This window comes from Rhamphochromis longiceps, linkage group LG17 (genome assembly GCF_057381845.1).
Source record: "Rhamphochromis longiceps isolate RC_006_pf linkage group LG17, R_longiceps_female_GT1.1, whole genome shotgun sequence".
Classification (NCBI taxonomy): domain Eukaryota; kingdom Metazoa; phylum Chordata; class Actinopteri; order Cichliformes; family Cichlidae; genus Rhamphochromis; species Rhamphochromis longiceps.
The window spans coordinates 41,115,212-41,137,364 of NC_140573.1; the positions used below are offsets into that span (position 1 = coordinate 41,115,212).

Here is a 22,153-nt window from a genome sequence, read left to right on the forward strand (position 1 = left end):
GCTGATCCCTGCAACCCTAATTATGTGGGCTTGGGTATACAGTTACAGGACCACGGCAGTTTTGGTGTATGTGCTTACGAAAGCAACCTAGAGCAGGTAATTTGTGTATTTATAGTGGATGAATCACTGTCGGTCAGAGATTACACGTAAATACTACCGAAGAAGCATGAGACAACAGGAAGGGTGGAGATATCGATGTGTGCGCGTGCACGAAATCTACCTGGGAGATGTACCTGGAAAATAACAAAAGCCTTTATTCCAGGAAACTACTGACTTATTACCTACAAACTGCAATATTACTATATAAATATTCACTATATTAGCTTTTTTCATTCTTTGGCTCAAATGACATTTGAAGGTTTATAAATCATCACTTTTAAGTAGAAATCTTTCAGTTGAAGTTTTAAGTTTCATGATTTCACCGTGCAAGTCGTCACATGCTGAATCATTTCCAGATACAAATTTTCCAAAGCACTTGAGCAAATGCATGATTATGAATGGATTAATTAATGAATTAATTTGAATAGTATTCATCATTTTCTGATTTAATAACTGTCTTTTCCTGCATGTTTTACTGACAGTAAATGCCTCTTGTGCCAGACTTTAATTGTCTCCTGGGGATAACGACTCTCTTGTAACACAGAGATCTGCAGTTACAAAAAGAAAAGTGCAATACTATACTACAGTTATAAATAGTGCTGGGATATCCTGTCGCTCCTGTTCTTTTATTGGCACAGATTCTAAATCAGACTCACGGTTAACCTTCTTTCTCGTAAACAGTGAAAGAGGAGGCTTGTACTTCTCAGCAAACGTCCACAGTCTGTTGTTGTTTCCTTGCTGCATATATAAACAAACGTTGCGCAAATCGAAAACGACTGTTCCTGGTCATTTGCCTCCGTTTGCTTTACGTATCTTTATTATATGTCTTCCTGTATCATGACAACTTTCAGCAATTCCATTTAAGAATCAAATCAAAACTAGGAAAAGCTGAGAAAGAACAGAGAAGACGAGTGAGGGTTATGAAGAATTCAGCTAAATTTAAAGCTTTTATTAAGCTTTAAAACCGAGCGTCTAAGCAAACTTCTCTCTTGTATGTGGCTAATAATGGTATAGAGATTGTATGCAGATAATCTACTCTGGGAATTTTTTGCAGTGGTTTCTGAGATTCTTATTATTGGAGTTGTGCGTCACACAAAAGGGTTGTGGCTGAGGAGCGGCCTTTGTTGTCTGTGATTGGCACGTTTCAAAACCATGAACGCACTTAGAGCTAATACTCTAACATGTATTTGTTTATCCATTGTAACACATTGCCTTCATCATAGCACATGCCATTGTTTCAAGTATTGACATTTGCTTTTTTATGTTTTTTGTTCTTGTTTTTATCTAATTATGGAAATCAAATTACTTTTGCTTTCATGCTAATGCTATGCAGGTTAAATATCGTTCAGCTTTTCCTTTCAGGACTGAATTTCATCCAACTTTTCGCTTCCAAAGTCAGACAAGAATATGCTTATACTTATCCCATCTTCACCAAGTAGCCTCTATAAAAATTTAAACACTTCTGTGGATGTGCCGTATACTTGCTGGACACTTGCTAGTACTGGGCTGGATCTCCATTCCTCAGAGGTTCTGGTCCATAGTCATATGATAACATCGCATAATTGCTGCAGCTGTACATCCATGACAAGAATATTCCTGTGTCACTGTATCTCAAAGGTGTAAACTTATTGTCATCTTCAAAAAAAACGTTTGAACTTTAGCAGATTGCCTTGGCGGTGTTTACCTGCTGAAATGAAATGAACTGAGCTGATGTCTTGTGATTGGCTGATTACAGCCAGTAAGTCTGTAATTCAATGACAAATTTTTTTAAATTGGTTCTGACCCTGTATGGTTATTTCGTTTTATCCAACATATATATATACACACATACATATATATATATATTATGGGTGCAACGATACTCGTATCGATATTGAACCGTTCATACAGTGCTTTCGGTTCGGTACGCATATGTATCGAACAATACAACATTTTTTATTTATTTTATCACCTTTTCTTCTGACTGTGTTGAGCGCTCAGTGGATCTGCGTTCGACTACTCCACCTAGGCTGCACTGTCGAGCGCAGATCCACTGAGCGCAGCGCAAGCTAGCAAGACAGAAGTTAAGCTCTTTGTAACATGGCAAATTGAACCTCCCCCACCCTCATTCAGATCTGGCCTTTGGAACTATTTTGGTTTTCATGTGACGTATGACCCTGAAGGTAAGCGCTTCATGGACAAAAGTAAAACAGTATGTCGGATGTGCCACGCAATGCTCAATTTGTGGGAACTAGTGCGTTAGCGCAGTTAGCTTGTTAACGTGTTGACGCCGTCCAGCCCCACGCACGGGATGATCCCGCGGTAACTTGTTAACGGAGATTTGCCACGTTATGGCGTTAATGTCATTTTAACGAGATTAACGCTGACAGCACTAGTGGGAACACAACGAATATGACTGCACATTTACTCCGACATCATCCTAGTGCAAAGACAAGTGGAAGCAGACAAAAACAACAAGCAGCATGCTACAAACTTTACCCGAGTCATTTAGACAGCCGTTAGCACGTGATTCTCCTTATGGGGACCTGATATGTTTAATATGCTGCTGAGAATATAGCCCAGAAGAAGCGTATAGTAGAGCTTTTATTTTGGAAAGAGACATTTCTCTGTAATAAACTCTTTTCCAAAGATGAGGGATTCCTCAATCAGATTTATTTTTTTCTTGTATTTTGTTGTTTCAGCAACATTAAATTTAAAAACTGTACTTTTGAGTTAAAATATATATTTATAATTTTAATAAATGACAAATTAAAAAGGCATGAAAATTTTTTTTGTATCGAAAAAATATCGAACCGTGACACCAAAGTATCGAACCGAACCGCGAATTTTGTGTATCATTGCACCCCTAATATATTTATATATATATATATATATATATATATATATATATATATATATATATGATGCCTGCATCATTATGGTAAATTTTGGCCATTTCAAAGATAAATTTAAAAAAAACTGGCCAACACTGGCATTTCAAGTCTTTCTTTTCCGTGTGCTCTGTGAGCTCCTCCCAGCAGCAGGTTAAAACACACTTAACGCTGCTCAGTGGTTTTAAAATGTGTGTCACTTTTTCCCACTGAAGTCGAACAAGCGAAGCGCAGCTAATCGGATGAAAACAGCATAGCTTTGTGATGAGTAGGTGTGTAGTAGTTATGAATGTAGTAGTAGCAACAGCGATAGACACAAGAGTCACTCCCTTTCTTCCTCTCTTACGCAAACGATTTCACAATACTTCAACACACACTCTGCATGCACGTGAATCAGGGGGCTTCAGTCAATCCAGCAGATTAAAAACAAAGCTTCGTGTGCTATAATACTTTGCCCTTTTTTCAGGTATAACACTGACAATGAAAGTGAATATAAAAACTAAAATGTGGGAAAATACTGTCCACTTCCACAGTCTGAGCTTAGATTAACACAAAGGCAAACATTGGCTCCTGCAAAGCCAATTTCCACTCTCAGGATCGGGTGTGAAGGTTTCTTACCCTGGATTTCATGTTACAGAGAAAGGTTTCACCCGAGTACTCACTCACCCTTGAAAAGCTGAGTTGGCTAGAAAGTGTCAAAGCTACGCAGAGATCATATCTGACATCATATGGATTTGTTTAAGGGCGTTGAATGGTCTGAAACAAACAAGGCTTTTGATTCTCCAGCGACACTGTATTCACCTGGTGGTTATGACAGCACATTATGACAGTGGTGGTCAGAGGGCCCGGTGGCGCCAGTGTCCGGCAGCCTCGCCTCTGTCAGTGCGCCCCAGGGTGGCTGTGGCTACATTGTAGCTTGCCATCACCAGTGTGTGAATGTGTGTGTGAATGGGTGGATGACAGGTTGTGTAAAGCGCTTTGGGGTCCTTAGGGACTAGAAAAGCGCTATACAAATACAGGCCATTTACCATTTTTACCATTATTATCTTTATTATTCATTAGAATAGAATAGAATAGAATAGAATAGAATAGAATAGAAAACTCCCGCTTGGTGCATCATTGTCAACATTATTAATTTATTTGTCTATGAAAAAATTACACACAAGAGTCTGGAAAGCTTTGTGAACTAATTTTTACTTACAAACTCGGGATCCTGCGCTGGAGGCAGCCACACCTGCCGCTCTGGTCGGCGCTGGATCCTTGAGTCTCACTCGTTAGTACAGCTGTGGACTTTGTATGAAGAAACCCTCGCTATTGTGGATGATCCTGCTGTGTGTGTGTTGCCAGGAATCTGTGAGCAGAGCGTGTTTCTGGAGTTGTGACTTTTTCACATTCACGGACACTTGCACTGTACTTCTTTGTTCACTGTAAATAAATCCACTGTCCTTCATCATTAGAGTTCTTCACTTTTTGTCCTCCTTTTTCTGCAACTCTACGATCTGCCATCGAATACCGCGACCTCCTCCTGGTGGGACATGCCCAGAACACCTCACCCAGGAGGCATCCTTGTCAGATGCTCAAACCGCTTCAACTCAGCTGGCTCCTTTCGATCCAGAGGAATAGCAGCTCTACTCCGAGCCCCTCCCAGATGGCCGAACTCCTCACCCTATCTCTAAGGGAGAGCCCAGCCAACCTTCGGAGGAAACCCATTTCTGCCGCTTGTATCCGCGATCTCGTTCTTTCGGTCACTACTCACAGCTCATGACCACAGGTGAGATCAAATCATTTTATATAAATACTGTTTATATTTGACACAAACAAACAATTTGAATGAACATTTTTGGTTAAATTAATTGTTGATGTAAAAGACCCAGTGCATTTTTAAAAGAAAAAAGGAAATATGTCCTCTTTGGTTTCAAGCCAAGGAAAAGTTTATTTCTACAGCACGATTTGAATAACCTTAGTGACCAAAGCTCTGCACAGGCTATACAAAATATACGCTAACTAACAAACTAACAGTAAAAATACAGTAAAAATCCTCAAATAAAACAAAGTGACTGAGACTGTGCTCGCACACTGAAAGCCAGCGTGCCCAGGACACCGAGCAGCAGTTTCATTTTTTTGAATAGACATTTATGTTGTGGTTGTTTTGTCATGTGTGCCATGATCATTCTTAAATTTCACACACAGAAAAACATTTTGCTCACAATGAATCACTGACTCAACTAAGCTTATTTTCAAACTTTCTCCGTAAGATCAACCGACTGACTCCCACATTCCCAGTGAGATTCCCTGCGCTCACATGCAGACTGTGGGGGACTCATTCAGGCATAACCTTCTAACCAAAGTCTTTCTGGACTTGATCAGACTTTCCGTCCCTCTTTAACGTAGACTCGGTGTATTAAGTAATAATTTGGTGTAACTTACTGTAAGTGAGAGCAGTGGAAACAAGTGTGGTAAGAAGACGTCGGGTTCATCCAGTTCATTCGAGCTTTAAGGGGTTCGTTCAAAGCAGATTTTCTATTTTCCCCCGTAGGGAGGAGACATAATAACTCTAATTTTCAGAGCTATTTCCCAGCATCTCTGTGCAACTGAGCTGATAGCAATACCATGTGTGCTCAGTCAAATTATATATATATATTTTTTAAGTGTAAGGAGTCAGTTTACCAGAGGCAGCGCAGTGGCGTGGTGGTTAGCACTGTTGCCTCACAGCAAGGTCCTGATTTGACTCTGTGAGCCATCAGAGGCCTTTGTGTGTGGAGTTTGCTCTCCCTGTGTTTGTGTGGCTTCTACTCCAGCTTCCTCCCACAGTTAATTGCAGATTCTAAACTGCCCATCAGTGTGAATGTGAGTGCGAATGGTTGGCTGTCTCTATGTGTTTACCATTCGACAGACTAACAACCTGTCTAGGCTGTATCCTGTCTTTTGCCCTATGGAGCTGGGATAGGCTCCATCTTCCCGTGACCCTGGCGAGGATAAGGAGAAGAGGATGAATGGATTTGTATTGTAGTTACCTTGGATAATCTTCACTGACGAACTGATATGTTTGTCAGATATTTTATTATAACAGCCTCCCTCAGTTTATAATTTATTGATCAGTTACTCTTGTCAAGGTTTTGCAATTCAGCAGGTCTTTGAATCAAAATACGCCCAAATTCATTTGGATGTAAGATTCCTTATGTTTGTTACAGTAAATGATTTGGGGTTTTTTATATTACTTTGGTTTATGGGGTAGGAGAGAGTCTTATTTAACTATATAATGGCACGAGTTCCTGACCCAAGTGGAGGAGTTATCTCGGGGTCTTGTTCAGTAGTGACAGTAGAAGGCAGATCGACAGACGGATTGGTGCTGCGGCTGCAGGGATGTGGACGCTGTACCGGGCCGTCGTGGTGAAGCTGAGTGTGAGAGCTCTAAATTTACCGGTCCCTACCTCACCTCGCCTCGCCTGTGAGTAGTGACCGAAAAAACGAGATCGCGGATACAAGCGGCAGGAAAGGGGTTTCCTCTGAAGGGTGGCTGGCCTCTCCCTTAGAGATAGGGTGAGGAGTTCACCCATCTGGGAGGGGCTCAGAGTAGAGCTGCTATTCCTCTGCACCGAAAGGAGCCAATTGAAGTGGTTTGGGCATCTGACAAGGATGCCTCCTGGGCGCCTCCTGGGTGACGTGTTCTGGGCATGTGCCTGTTACGACCCCCTCTGCTAGGCAACAGGGGAGGAGTAACATACACAAGCCCCCACACAAAAACTGAGTAAAATAAAAGGTTTTATTTCAAACTTTAAACAGAAAACCGGCAGGGCTGTTCAGCAGGCCACCGGGAAACCAACTAACACACGTAAAGCAAAACACAAGTAAACGTAAAAGCTAAGGGATAACTAAAGCAAGCTAGCAGCTCAAAACTCAGGCTAAGTTCAAGCATGCACCAAGGTTTGACAAAGTTCAGCATTACAAACAAGTTCAACAAAGATCGAAGAGGGAGGCACAAAGGGCAAACTTCACGTTCAGTCCTAAGCAGCAGCCACTGAGTGAAGGACCTCCAGCCTTTTGTAGCCACAGGTGTATGGAACTCCAAAGTGTTCAAAATTAAATAAATAAATAGGTCAAGATGAAATAAATAACTATGTGAATAAATAAGACACAGATATGTAATGTGAGAATGATATTGTGAAATAATGGAACACATTTTGAAAACAATGCTCATTATTGTGAAACATATTACATTCTGCTATATAAATTTTCTTATTATTGTGAAATATTATTTCATGGTCATTATTTTTCACAATAACAGAGATTATTCCTGAGGCATTTTATTTATTTCCAGCCGTTTTTAGTCCAAAATGACCTTTTTTCAAAGTCAGTCTTTATTTCAAAATCCCGTTTTTCCCGATGGTCTATTTATTTCATAATGCGACTTTTCAGCAGAATGACTTTGTCTGTCAATCAAGAAAGACAGGGCGGAGCCAGTTGTGTGATTGGTTGCTCCTTTACTCAGACATAAGTAATAGCACATGAATTGTCGATTTAGGTTTAATGGTGCAATGCATCTCCTATGCAGCTGGCGGCAGTATGCAGCTCAAAATAAACTTAAGGCACCGACAAATGCAAAACACTGGGCGCGAATAACGTTACAGGTGTATCAATTCTTGTGAAGGGCATGGCTGCAGGAAACAAGTCCGTTTCTGAGTTACTCAGAGAACTTGCTAACCGCTTAGATTGAACGTCTTCACCTCAGTCTGCGTATTGCAGCAGTGTACTGGAGATGAAGTGGTCCCTGGTCCAAGTTCTCATCACAACCGCACAGTGTTAACGTTAGCAAATGCTAACGCTATCACAGCTAGCTCCACTCCACGAAACGCTGTTCAGGGTAAGTAACGATATGTTATTATTGCTTGGTTAGTCTGTCTGTCTGGCAAAAATGAGCTTTTTAATCAGTTTAGTCACAGATTTTTTTTAATACTGTTTTTTATCATAGCAAAGAATTCTATAAATTAGGTAAGAGAAAATAATTGTCTTCTGGGTTAATGTCTGTATTACTATTTACATTGTTGTAGGTAATAGTTATTCATGACTGTTTTAAAGTGGCTTATCTTCTGTGCTAATATGGAAGACAAGTAATCTATGTGAAAGAAAAGAAAGCAATTTTAGTTCAACGTAGTGATTTTGTAAGTGGGTATAATTTGAAAATGCTTTTACTAGTACAGTGGATGTTCTTTAAATATTTAACATTTAAAGTGTGTGTCACTTTACAGACTCCAACTTCAGTTTTGGTTTGGTCTCACCGTTGTAGGTCATAACACAAACAAGTCGTCAAGTCAAGCAGCTGAGGAAAGGGCTTAAGGAAACCATGGTATGGCCGCTTCTGACAGAAAGATCAGACATCATTCCTCCTTTCTTACCAAGGGAATCAGAGACTGCTCCCTGTTGTGAGGTAAGGTCAGGTCACATCTTTTAACATCTGAATAGTAAAGCTATTTGGTTAATTTATGAAGGATGAACATTAATTGTTGACACAAAACACCAATATACTGTTTTGTATGCGTGGGTTAGTTGAACAGCTGGGTTACATTTAATAAAAATACACCTAATGTTGCTGATGCTCTTAAGACTACAAGATAAGTAAAGCTATAAAATGACTGTGGCCTGCCACAGAAGATGAAGATGAGGAAGAAGAGGAATGCTCTCGAGGATAAATGCAGAGTGGCAGGTTACCTTCGGTCCTTCATTGAAAATGGTAAGTCTGCTGCGATAGGTATTTTGCCATTGGTTTTCTCTGATTATACTTTGGTAAATTACATACAGTCCAGTGATCTTGGGTCATTAACAAAGTACACTATAGTAGAGCTGGGCGATATGAGATTTTTTCATATCACGATATTTATTTTTTTTATAAAAAGGACAAGAGCGGTGAGGTCTATCGCAATAGTTTAATTTTTCTATTGAGAAAAAGTTATTTCGCAATACATATCGTTATATCGCCCAGCTCTACGCTATAGTATAATTTTGTTTTGTTATTTGCTCCATGCAATACATAAGAGTGGTGGCATTATCAGTTGCACTAGAATTGTATGTAGACTACTTTTAGCTTTGTTAACATAAAAATATCTATAAAAGCTACAACAGCAATTTGAGTGGGGCAAAAATGTCTGGTGCCCTGTATGTAAGTGGTCATCTTTTATGGTATTTCTCCATAAAAGATTCAAAATAATGAATATAGGATGTCATTATAGTTTAAAACAATCTTCTGTTGCAGCATCTTGTGCACAACAAAAAGCCCTCATCAAGTTTTGGACAGGATGGGAAGTCTTGCCGAGAAATGACTGTGGAAGTGGTCAACAGCAATCTTCCAAAGTCTTCCACCGGTTTTGAAGTACTACGTCTTCCTGCACACTACTGTACCTATGAGTCATTTCTAATGGACATTCAGGTGTGTCTCAACTCTACTGACTCAGGTTTTGGTCTGGTTTACGATTGATTCCATAACCACATGGTAAAATTAGACCATTTCTTCTTTCTTGCATCACATTACTGTACTCGGTGTTCAAAGAAACGGACAATCTAGTGAGTTCTAGTTCTTTTTAATACACTTGACAGTGAAAAATACAGAGTACAGGTGTGCATTTATGGCTTTTTTAATATAAACTGATGAAGAGTTCAGATATCAAAATCAGTTGTTCACTGTACATTATAAATTACACAATATGTTTTGTTTATACTCGCTACTGATACAAAAAAAATTTCTAGAAAAAATTATTTGAATTAAGATGTTACACTACTCTACTGTGTTCATTGTATTAAATCTGCTCAGAGTTGACATGTACTGTATATCCAACCAAGAAATGAATATCATTAAAGTGACAGCTGTATAAAACAAATCCTGTTTTATAGCCACTCACTGTTTTGTTGAAAATGAAATTGGTTATGCTGTTTTGAGTCAGTATTAGCTACAAAGCTGTAGAAATTAAAAAAAAAAAAAAAATCCTCCTGACATAGAAACTGATTAAATGTAATAATGTCTTTCTACAAGTGATTTTGAAGTATTGGTAGCACAGCAGGGTCTTGTTCATTCAGTGCATCTGGGAGCTGAATCTCAGGAATGGTGATCTCATTTGATGGGCAGCGATTATGTTGTCCTGTCCAGTCCACACCATAATCCTCATCAACCTGAAAGAGCATGCACATGTTTTAAATCTAAACTGAAGAGGTGTTTCCTGCAGCTGTTCCTAGATGGACTTATTGAGTCTGCCAGGGCCTATGTGAGTTGCTTAGGCATTGGCTACCAACTAATTATTCATTCACCCATTCTAGGTCAGGATTGGTTCTCTTCAGGTATAACAAATTTAACTTTGTTTAAAGTATTGCCATCTATACCTGACAGGTGGGATAAAAGAGAATGGCTTGGGAGGCGCACAGCAAATCTCAAAGTTTTCCAATTAATGCTGAAAGAACCAAGGATGTAAATGTATTCTTGTTTTAGCTTTACCGAAGACACCAAAGAAAGTATATCTATAATGCTGCTGAAATAGACAAAACCATTTCAATAAACTCGCTATTTAACATCAACCTTGTTATGCGTTATCAGAGAACAATCAACTGCAAACAGCAATGAAACATTCAACTATGTACTATTTAAAGCACTAATGACCCTGTTGTCTAACAAGATGTGATAAGTAAGTAGACTGTGGAAAGCTGGTGGGTCTACTCTCTGTGTAAAAGGTTCCTACAGGCTCCACTGACCCCAGTCTCCGAGTTAACACACTAACAGCTAACACTGCTAAACGTGTCTCAACGCCGAGATGGCGCCGATAGCTTTAGCCGTAGCTGCCCCACTTAGTTTAGACAGTAACAAAAAAAAGTAAGCGATAATAATTCATTGTCAAACGTCATAATTAAGGTCAACACCTAAACAATGCTGTGTACAGAATCACACAGGTGCTCAATTACAGCATAAACTTACCTTAGACCATCCTCCGTCATTTTCCTCCTAATTGTGCTCGGAGACACAGAAAATGTATCGGCAATTACCCCGACGGTTATCCCGGACAGCACTAAAGTCCTGAGTGCTGCACCGGGATTTCTAGACGTGGACGGCCAACATTTGAAGACTGTTCTTCCTCGGCGTATTCCAAACGAACACGGTGCTGAATTGATCTTAAACCTTTGACAATGCTGTCATCGATGCGAACATCTTGAAGAGCAATTATCATCCCAAGCATTTCAGAAACATCTAAACGACTCAAAACAGTATCTACAGGTAAATGATCCCTCTCTATCTGATTTGCTTAAATGAGCAGAACTGGCTGAAGTTCACACCAGTCCGCCATCCTCCGTGACTTTTGACCTAGCACGCTGTTGCTAGCTGCAGTAGCCGTCCGCGGAGCCGGTATCCAGGAAAACTAGTCGATGGTAAACGATAAGCCAATAGGTGCAAAGGTCCAGCCCACGACAGACAAAGTCATTCTGCTGAAAAGTCGCATTATGAAATAAATAGACCATCGGGAAAAACGGGATTTTGAAATAAAGACTGACTTTGAAAAAAGGTCATTTTGGACTAAAAACGGCTGGAAATAAATAAAATGCCTCAGGAATAATCTCTGTTATTGTGAAAAATAATGACCATGAAATAATATTTCACAATAATAAGTAAATTTATATAGCAGAATGCAATATATTTCACAATAATGAGCATTTTTTTCAAAATGTGTTCCATTATTTCACAATATCATTCTCACATTACATATCTGTGTCTTATTTATTCACATAGTTATTTATTTCATCTTGACCTATTTATTTATTTAATTTTGAACACTTTGGAGTTCCATACAGGTGGGCACGATCAGCCACTGATTGCCTCTTGGAGCATCACGGGATCCCCGGGCAGCCAATCGTCCGTGTGGTCTGGCACACTTCATTCTGCATAAAAGTGGGCTGGCACGGGTCTCCCAGTAACCAATCACCCACAAGTCATGGCACACATGGATTTGCATGAACACAAAAGGGCAGTCTCACTCCCTCCAAGGCCCAGGGCCATAACAGTCCCACTGGAAGGAGGCCCGGGGCGGACCCAGGACATTACATCTCTCAGCTTGTCTGGGGGAACACCAAGGTGTTCCCCCAGACAAGCTGGAGGAGGGGCCTGGGGAGAGGGAGGTCTGGGCTTCTTCTCTGCCTAGGCTGCTGCCCCCGCAACCCGGCCCCAGATAAGCTGAATAAGATGGATGGATGTATAGCTATACATAGTTACAACTATATGTCCTGTAAGGTTCAACTAATTAGACAGGCAGAAAGCAGCATTAGTTCTTTACAAATAAAAAAAATATTTAATACAAATATTTATTGGATTTAATCAAAGAAGCTATTTATTTGTCAAAGCCTGCAGTGAAGAAGAGAATGAAGCGAAGAAAAATATTTAACAGAGAAATGAGCAGACCAACGTGGAAATAAGGGAAAAAGTGTGGATCTCTGTTTATTTTCACACCTGCATACCAAGAGGCTGCACAAGGCTGGACTCCACTTTGGGAAATTAGGTCGGAGCAGTTTGTGAAAAGCAGATCATCATTCACAGCAAAGCTAAGCGTCTGACCTCGGTTTGGAAAATGGGGGAAAAACCTCTAGACTATGAGCAAACAACACCTAGTTTAGAATCGCCTGACGCATGTTCAGTGTCTCATCTTTTTTGTTTTTTTTACTCACCATCATGGAGCCGGATGAGACAGCCGGTAACAGCCAGTTTGTGATAACTCTTCAACTGGAAATGAAAGTTCCTGAGTCAGCGGTTTGGATTTTTTTTTGTGCCTCGAGTAAAGCAAGGCTGGACTTTCAGACTTTCTCCTAAGCACGTAATAGCCCACAGTTGTCATAATATTGGAACACTGCTAGGAATGACCGCTTCACACCAAGAACACAAACTAGGTCTAATCGCGGTCAGGGGAAACTTACAGAACCACAGATGTTTTCCTGTTTTTACAGACCAAAAGACCGAGCAATAAAACACCCAAAGGTTTGCTATAGTGGAGCTCAGTAAAATATATACTTTTTAATAGATTACTTTTAATTCATGGTAAATGGCCTGCATTTGTATAGCGCTTTACTCAGTCATTCACACACTGGCAATGGCAGCTACATTGTAGCCACAGCTGCCCTGGGGCGCACTGACAGAGGCGAGGCTGCTGGACACTGGCGCCACCGGGCACCACCAGGCCCTCTGACCACCACCAGTAGGCAAACATGGGGTTAGTATCTTGCCCAAGGATATTTGGCATGTAGCCTGGGATCAAACTACCGACCTTCTGATTAGTGGCTGACCTGCTCTGCTCACAGCCACCCAACATAATATAAACATTTGTCATGAGCTAAAATGTTTTAGGTTATGAAAGTTGTTAGAAATGGCAGCAGGCACTTGGCACTTGACTTACACTTATGTCAAGAGCTAAAAACAGCAGAGTAAAGCAAACTTCTCTTTCAAGAACAAATCTGTCATTGTCGCCTCTCCAGCTGATGAAAACATCATTTTTGCTTTTAACATATAAATGGCCGGTAGCCTCGGGAAAAGCCGTTGCTTCCTTCCTATCGCAGGAATGCAAACATGACTGAGTAACCTGAGTAATATGCAGGTAGAGGGACTCCTTTATCCCACAGCACCGGACACAAGAGAGATCTCTTTCATCTATTACATAAAACCAGCAACACTCCACACCTTCATGTTGCTCTTCATGCCTCAGTGATACGTAAAGACCACGTTACTGGGAAACCGCAGCACAGAGGTATGTAAAGCATTAGCTGAAACCATACTGTGGTGGGAGAGGCAAGATGACGCATACGATCGTTTTGTTTACTCCTGGTCTCTATTTTATTATTTCCCCACCTGCCACTGAAACCTAAAAACATCAATCTGATGTACCTTTTAAATGACCCGGCGCCTGGCATGCTGGTAGATGTAAATGCGTATTTATAAACCAAACAAAAGCATGGCGGCTTTGGCGCGTCATCAAGAAATAAGGAGCCAGGATGTTTCTGGAGTTGAACTGTGAAGAGGTTGGTGTCACAGTCTGGCTGGGGCAGACTGTATGTGTTCATGTGTCATAAGACCCAGGACCGTGACAGTTGGGTTTTTTGTTAAATTTTTCAACATTTTCATTGTTATTTTACCAAACCGCAATATCACAAAATGCGAGAGGACTGGGCAAAAATAAGTCGATAAAATGTTATTCTGCATTAAATGCAAAAGAAATGTAAGGGTACTAGGCAAAGAAAATCTTTGTTAAGTAAGTGGGTGCATATGCAACTTTATGTGCAGCTGTATATGCAACCTATGGAATCTAAAACCTTATTTTTAGTTCTCGGAAAAGTGGGTTACGTTATTTACTCTTCTAAGACTACAATGGTGAAGGGGAACCAGCTGTGCTTAATGATTTGCCTGTGTGTTAAATACACATTTCAAATATCGACAGAAACAGAAATACTCTTTCTGTTGGTCGTAAGTAAGAAATGCTGTGAGGAATTCAGCTGGAGAAAAAGCTAATGAGAGAAACTGTCTCCATCCTTACAGGCTTTGAAAGTCAAATGAATTAGGATGAAGGCTGACCTCTAGTGTTCAAGGGCTGTCTCGACTTGTCTTGACCTTTTACAGCCAAGGGAAGCGATCGAATTACCGATGATATAACAGAGCCACGTGCACAGTTACATCCCTGGTAGTGTTCAATCGCCTGCTCTTTTAACCTCCCATTTGATAAGTGAATTTTTTTTATTAGTATTTCAGTATTTCATATTTTAATTTCATATTTAGACCATGACTTCAGATCCCAATTAAGGGATCTGATGACAGTGGAGGAGATTTCAGTGGTACAAGCACGATGAAAGAATACATCATAGCTTCCTGCTCAGTGATCGTATCTACTTCCTTTTCTATCCCTTTGAAGAAGTGAGGCTCCATAAATATTAAAGAGGTAAGTATTACTTCTCAGCTGCAGTGAATAGATAGAAGAAAATAAACTTTAGAAAACTAAACAGAAGAAAGAAGAAGAGAAATAACAATTTTAACACAAACCAGTGACACACTGTGGGGCCTGACCAACCCTGGCAGGGCCTCCTTGGATGAGGGTGTCAGGTGATAATGGCCGAAACATCCGATGAATCCAAGGTCCACTACTGACGATGTGTCCCAAATTTTAATATGATAAGCTTGATCACATCTCTAATCCCTAAACCTGACCGAGGAAGGCAACCTGCTCTCTCCTGTCGCTTTCAGTTTGCACCTTCTGCCTAAGTTGTAGTCCCCCTGGTGTGCACCTCCCGACACTCCTCTGTCACCCGATCTCAGCTATTGCTTTGGTTTTCACAAAATCCACGACCACCATTTCTCTCCCCAGCACCATACATACCCAACAGCCCCTAATCACCCCTGTTCCCTTCACCTACACATTCATCTTCTGATCCAATCTACCAGTCAACCATGATCCAGCCCAACACTCTTCAGTTACACGACTTTATTCATGTACCGTTCCTTTAACGTTACCCCTACTCCAATTCTTCATCTATGCCATGATGAACAAGTTGACTCCACCTCCAGAGCTTGCACCCTTGCTCCTCTTCCACCTGGTCTCCTGCACACACACCTTATCTACCTTCCATTTCTCCATCATATCAGCCAACGCTCTCCTTTACCACTCATAGTCCCTACATTTAAAGCCTCTAGTCTAACCTCCACACTCCCGCTTTTCTTTCCCTCTCTGTCTCTGAATCTTCTTCCATTACTCTTATTTTGTCTTCGGCCAACAGTAACACAGTTTACACCTTCTAATGTGGGCCAACAACATCAGATGCAGTCATTGTTAACTCTTCCCCAGCCGATCCAGTATGGAAATCCTAATCTTCCATGTCGTAGTTGGCAAAGATTTTCCACCAGATGACAAAACCCTCCACAATTATCCAGGCTTGGACGCAGAGCTAGCAGTACACTGGCAGTATGCTATTATGTTAGCCATTACACAATGAGAAGATCCATTTGGGTCACTTGTATTTTTCATTATTAAAATGAGAAAAAACACTAATACATATAAGGTTTGCAGTGGGCTGTTTGACCTTGTGCTCATTACAAGAATTCAACTGAAAGCACATTTTCTCACAAAAGTTACTAAAACAACACATTAAAAACAGTTGTTGACGTTAATAATAGTCGCTGCTCTTTTTTTAGAACCTTCAGACAGATAGATAGCTGCTGCTGACAGACAGTTTTAGCACAAAAGGTGCAAAATATTCAGCCGAATTCCACTGTAAGCAACCCGGGCTTTACGAGTGACTGAGAATAATGGAACCCCACCTGACATGCATGCTCTGTGTGCCTAAATAAAAAAAGTCCAGTAATCCCTTAAGCCAATAAAGACAGGACACAGACGCAGAGATGAAGGGCAAAAGCCAAACACGGTAGCAGAAAATATCGTGTGGGTGTGGCGAGCATTTGCCCTTCCTAAATGCGCTGCAGTGATTCAGCACTCAGGGAACGGAAAGCTTGCAGTGATGCATGAAGGCAAAGAGTGCAAAGAGGGGATTCCTTCTCGCACGTAAACTTGCGAAATTGTAAAACTTGAAAGGTGCAGTTCCTGCATTTATGTTGCTCTGAAGGGAAACAAATACCTGCTGTGAAGATAATGATATTCAGATGCTTTGGGCAGATGAGCAAAGTTCAACTGCAATGGAAAGTAAATGTGTTTACTAAAATACTTTTTCCACTTAAAGTGTTTACCATTTTTACGTCACTGTGTGCCACCAGTTTACTGCGTAATGTTGTTGTTTAAGGATCAGTAACAAGCACTCGTATTTGGGAAAATATAAAAACAGGAAGGGATAAAATTTGCTTTGTTATCCATATAAACGTCCTCCTGATTAGTAATATTAGTTAGTTATATTTTAATATTGAGGAACAGATGCATACATTCTTAAACCAAAGGAAATCACGTCTTCCTCTTTTGTCGCTTAAAAGCGGAAATTCTTGAGCTGTGGAGACATGCAAGGAGACAACACGCATTACATGACAAAACTATAACAAGAATTTAGGTTTTATAAGCTCGTGCTGAACTCTGTCTTAACTTGAAGAACTTAATTACCTAACCACACACAACTTTCACAGTTGTCTCTGCTTTGTTCTTACTACTTGTGTTTCTTAATATTCTCAGTATTTCTTACTTGGTTATAACCAGTGAATAAAACAGGATCACATGTTGACATTGTTTTGTTTTTGTTTGTTTTTTTTTAACCTCAAAATAAAATTTTACATAATTCTGAAACGTAACGACCAATCTACCTGTGAGGGAAATCTAGGTTTTAGAAATGAATGAGTGGGATTTTTGTGTGGAAAACAGTCGGGAAGCACATGACAAAGCATATCACTAGATATTCCCCACCCTTAGCTAGCGGTGTTTTGTGTTTTGAAAGATTCCCGTCATGTGTTTCGTGTGAAGCTCTATGCCTGGAAGAACTTTGAATTCCAGACAGGATCACTTTATTTGAAAGTTCATCTTGGGGATATGGTGCTTTTCCTCGAGTTAACTCTTAATGCGCTGCTCATAAAAAATGCAACACAGTGGCTCTTGTGTACTGCTCTTGAATAGGGATGGCTTTTATCAGCTGCCTGATCAAGTGATGCATTAAATGTGCGATATGGGAGAAAAAAGAAAAGAAGCTTTTTAAAAAAGAAACGTTTTTCTTTCAGTTTTTTGTCATTCTCTCTCTTTCTTCGTCAAGTGTAGTCAGGCCTTTATCAAGTCGAGTCTTCTAATTGCTGAAGTGAAATCCTCTTAGGATCTGCGCTCTATTTCTGTTCGGCGTACAGGGTTGCTTTTGAAATCTCCATTAGACCAATTTCATTGGCTGGAATAGACACACACAAGCACGCAAAAACACACACCGTCCAGCAACAGATAGCTCAGTGAAGTGACTGAGTGGAGATCAGTGCAAGGTTATCTGCTGCTACAAAGGGAGGACCTCACTGTGACCGTGGGAGGTAAGACAACCTTTGTTAATAATGCAGTAAAAAGTCACACAGGCGGGTTTAGAAATGTGAAGTTGAGTTTTGAACGAAATCATTTAAAGTATACGAGTTATTTGGTCAGTGTGTTTTGCTTACATACACAGACTTTGGGGCCTTTTTTATGTTTCATGTGTATAATTTACATTATGTTGCCACGTTATGTATCCAAGGGGCTGTTTTTGTTTATTCTCATTTCGTTTCTTTGATGACTTAAAGTAAAAGCTTCTGCGCAGAACACAAACAAAGAGTTCATTCTGACAGTGCTGAGTTTAGTCACGGGTCTGTGACTAATTGGAAGTCAGATGGTTACGAGACGTCAATTTCTCACCAACACACAGAGAAACAGACCTACAATAATAATAATAATAACAATAATAATAGTAATAATAATAACAAGTATAGGCTGTTTACCTAGCTCCATTTGCTAATGCTAGAGCTAATCACAGAAAATTACATCTTGCAAACTGTGACCTTAGAGGAACTTAGACCTGCCGTCATAAAGATCATTACCCCAGATGAGCATTGTGACTGCATACAGGAAGCAGGACTGCAGTACCTGGAACCCTGGGGACAGATCATTTAATCCAATCAGATATTGGCTACAGCATAGAGGTGGATGTAGGCCAACCTACCTGTGCAAACAGCAGCATCACAGAGACATTAGGAAGCAGTGCGAAGGTCAAAAGTTTAGCAAGATGGTAATTTTACCAGTATTTGCACTAAGAATATATTTGCAATAAGAATATGCTAATGCATCTAAATGTGTAGTTTCTGTTGCATTCACACATCTGTTTTAATCACTAAATTTGCAGCATCACTGTGATTTTGTAATCTTGTGTTTATGATTGCGTTTCATGATTTTAGTGACCACATTCATCAGCTCATTCTTCAAGCAGTAGCTTTAAGGACTTATAGCAAGCACGCAAGTCTTCCGCAGGTCAGTAATCCTCTTAGACTGCATTAATTTAATTAAAAATCGTGGAAGTCACCGGATATCCAGTAGCAGTGACTCTAAATCTGTTGCAGTGACAACCCAAACATTATCTAAATAATTAATGGCGCCATGTCGGCATTTTCTCGATTTTCGTCCTCCAGCTAACCAACCAGGAAAATGTCTGAGCGACTGATTGACTTGGAAGAGACCGCGACCCAAACAGGTGAGGCGACATGGCGTTTAAAACCTCACACAGGAACTGACACTTTGTGTTTATGGTGTTTTCACAAACACTATGAGATTGTTCATCAAGAAAATCGTTTTTAGAGTAAAAAAGCAGAGCGAAGTGTAAATCTGCAGAGTCTGGGCACTTCAACCTCACGTCCACCACTTCATCAGCAACCTGACAAAGATTAGGGCCAGGCTGTGGCTCAAACACAACCTAACGCAACCTGACATGGGTTAGGATGTGTCTGAGTCACATGGTAAACAAGCATATCTTAAGAAATTAGGACAAGCTACTGTTCAAATTAAATCTCAAGCATGAATTTTGGCATCACAGTTCTCCGGTCATAAACATTTCCAATCTACCACACGGACGATTCTATAAAACTGGGCCGTGTGTGTTAAACTGAAGTGTAGAAATAGAAGAAGAGTTTGCTGACACTCTTGCACATCTTTTTAAATAAAATTCTCTGTGGATGTTTTTTATTGTTTGAAAATCAAAGCTTTAAACAAGCCATCAGTACGGTGGCCCTGAGAGGCCAAACGGACTGGAACTTAAGAACACACCAGCAATAAGAAAAACGCTGCAAAAGCACACAAAACACAACGGATTTAGGAAAAAAGAAAACAAAAATAGGAAAAAACTGCAACTGGTCCGTCGAGTTATTGTCTCCCCACAAACACTTCCCTTGTGCTTTTGGAAATCTGTTTTTTCCTATTTCCGTTTTTGTTTTTTCTATTTCTGTTTTCTTTTTTCCTGTTTCCGTTGTGTTTTGTGTGCTTTTGCAGCATTTTTTTTTTATTGCTGGTGTTTTCTTAAGTTGCAGACCGTTTGGCCTCTCAGAGCCACCGTACATCAGTGACCTGGAGGATTGTAAGACGTTAACAGATGCTAATCTTCTTTTTATTATGCAACACGGAGGTAACTGGTACATTTCCTTATCCATAAGCGTGACCAGTGGTTTCAAACATAAATATATACGACATCACTGTTAAAACCAAGACTTGTATGACTGCTGCTTTATAAAAGCACAGCTCCCACACGCAGGACTGACAGACATGAATTAAATCCTGTCTCTTGAAGCATCTGCCTTCCCACTCCTGTTTCGTTCTCGCCACTCTGCGTTCATAAATAGTTTAGCACAGACATTAGTAATTTCCCTGAACACAAACAACTATCTGCTTTCTCCGTAGGCCCCAAAGGGGTGATCAATGACTGGAGGAGGTTTAAGTTGGAAAGCATGGACCAAGAAAACTTGAATCCTGCAAAAAGGGAACTGCTGAGACAAATGTCATCCCCCAGCAAAGCAAAAGATACCTCCAGAGGAAACCTTAACCGCAAGGTATGACACAACCCAGTTCCCACAGCGCTAAACCAGTTCTTAACTCCGATGTGCAGGAAATTGTAGAAATTCTCAGTTAATTTAGAAAACTTTGGCCTCGAGCAGCAAATGTTTGCCATTCCAAATGCTGCACATAAATATCAACCCAAAAATGTAACTACTGTTTTAATACACTTCCTTCAGATGAGTGTCCAAGAGTATGAACTGCTTAAGGAGGAGGATGAAGGATGTCTAAAGAGCTACAGAAAGCGGTGCATGCAAGAGATGCATGACAAGCTCAGCTTTGGGCCAAGGTTTGAAGGCGTGTATGACCTGGACAGTGGAGAGGCTTTCCTAGAAGTTATTGAAAAGGAGCATCACAGCACGGTTGTGGTTGTGCACATCTACAAGAATGGGATTAAAGGCTGCGAGGCACTCAACAGCTGCCTTGACTGCCTGGCCACTGAGTATCCCACCGTAAAGTTCTGCAAGATTGACGCCGTCGCCTCCGGTGCCGCCGAGCGCTTCTCGGATGAATATTTACCCACGCTGCTCGTGTACAAAGCTGGAGAGCTACTGGGAAACTTCCTGTCCTGCACACAGCATCTAAATGAGGAATTCTTTGCTACTGACGTGGAGGGTTTCCTCAACAGCTACGGCCTGTTGCCAGAGAAAGAGCAGCCTCAGATGGAAGACGATGAAGAGAACAACATAGAGTAAATGAAGAGTTTGGCTGCTGATGAAGAACCAAAGGAAGAAAGATCTAAGAAAGACAGTTACATTAAAATATGAAAATATTGAGCTGGGTTTCAATAAATAGGCAAGCGTAACATCTCCACCAGCGCTCTAGTGTTTTGGGATTGTTGTCTAAAGGAAAAGATTGACATCCAGTTGATGACGAAACATCAGTGACCCAGATATGGGTGCTTCAGAATATGGGCGAGACAGTTACAGTAATGTGAGGAGAGCAGCTTCTATTAATACAATATATATAAATATATATATTTAGAGAGAGAGAGCAAGAGAGAGAGAGCACAACTCCCCTCACCACTACCCCGATACAAGCCAAAACTGTAACACTGACTCCAACGCTGTATCTACTTGTAAAAATAATGATTAACAGGGTTTTTTTTGTAGTTTTTATATTCGATTCAATTGAGATTTACACAGGCTGCTTGTAAAAAATCAGGGTTTGTACAAACAGACATCCCCAAATGTGTTACACGTGTATGTTTGATGTATCCCGGGTGCTCTGACAGCATTTAAAAACAGAGGAAGTAAGAAAAAGATCAACGTTTCGCAGCTTCATTTTCATCACTGTGATCATAGACGGGTTCATTCATGTCTGCACAGGTCATACTGGGAATTGGAAACAAATGGAGGAAGTCACAAAAAAGGAAATGGTTAATGTTGGGGTTCCTGTGTGTAATCTTACCCCACAAGTCATGACTCAGCACAGTGTCAACATCATCGCATTTAAAGTTGCTCACGCCAGGTTTCCCTTTAACCTTTGTATTAGTATTTAAGTAAACATACTCCTGTCAGTCATAATAACAATAATAATAAAAAATCGAATGTTTGCCATTGCATTTCATTCATACACGATATAGATTTGGGGGTTTTAAAGGCAGGGTGAGAATGCTCACCACTGTGGCCAGGAAGTCGCTGATGGAGTCCACAACAT

The 22,153-nt window shown here is 40.5% G+C and overlaps 1 protein-coding gene and 1 long non-coding RNA gene across 3 annotated transcripts; one reads left to right on the forward strand and one right to left on the reverse strand.

The window, feature by feature from the left end:
* Positions 1-4,527: 4,527 nt before the first annotated feature.
* Positions 4,528-22,032, forward strand: pdcb (phosducin b). 2 transcript variants are annotated; one of them, XM_085386611.1, is made up of 5 exons: positions 4,528-4,740; positions 18,853-18,925; positions 19,084-19,145; positions 20,342-20,490; positions 20,674-22,032. In XM_085386611.1, exons 3-5 carry the CDS (start codon positions 19,100-19,102, stop codon positions 21,187-21,189), a joined length of 711 nt encoding a protein of 236 aa, XP_085242737.1. In that variant the 5' UTR covers positions 4,528-4,740; positions 18,853-18,925; positions 19,084-19,099; the 3' UTR covers positions 21,190-22,032. The 2 variants fall into 2 exon arrangements, with proteins under 2 accessions (XP_085242737.1, XP_085242736.1); XM_085386610.1 differs by lacking the exon at positions 4,528-4,740 and adding an exon at positions 17,688-17,961.
* On the reverse strand, positions 9,526-11,397 carry LOC146650240 (uncharacterized). The gene is made up of 2 exons (XR_014908294.1): positions 10,921-11,397; positions 9,526-10,127 (listed from the first exon to the last, which is right to left on the reverse strand). It is a non-coding gene; the product is annotated as an uncharacterized LOC146650240 (long non-coding RNA).
* Positions 22,033-22,153: the final 121 nt, after the last annotated feature.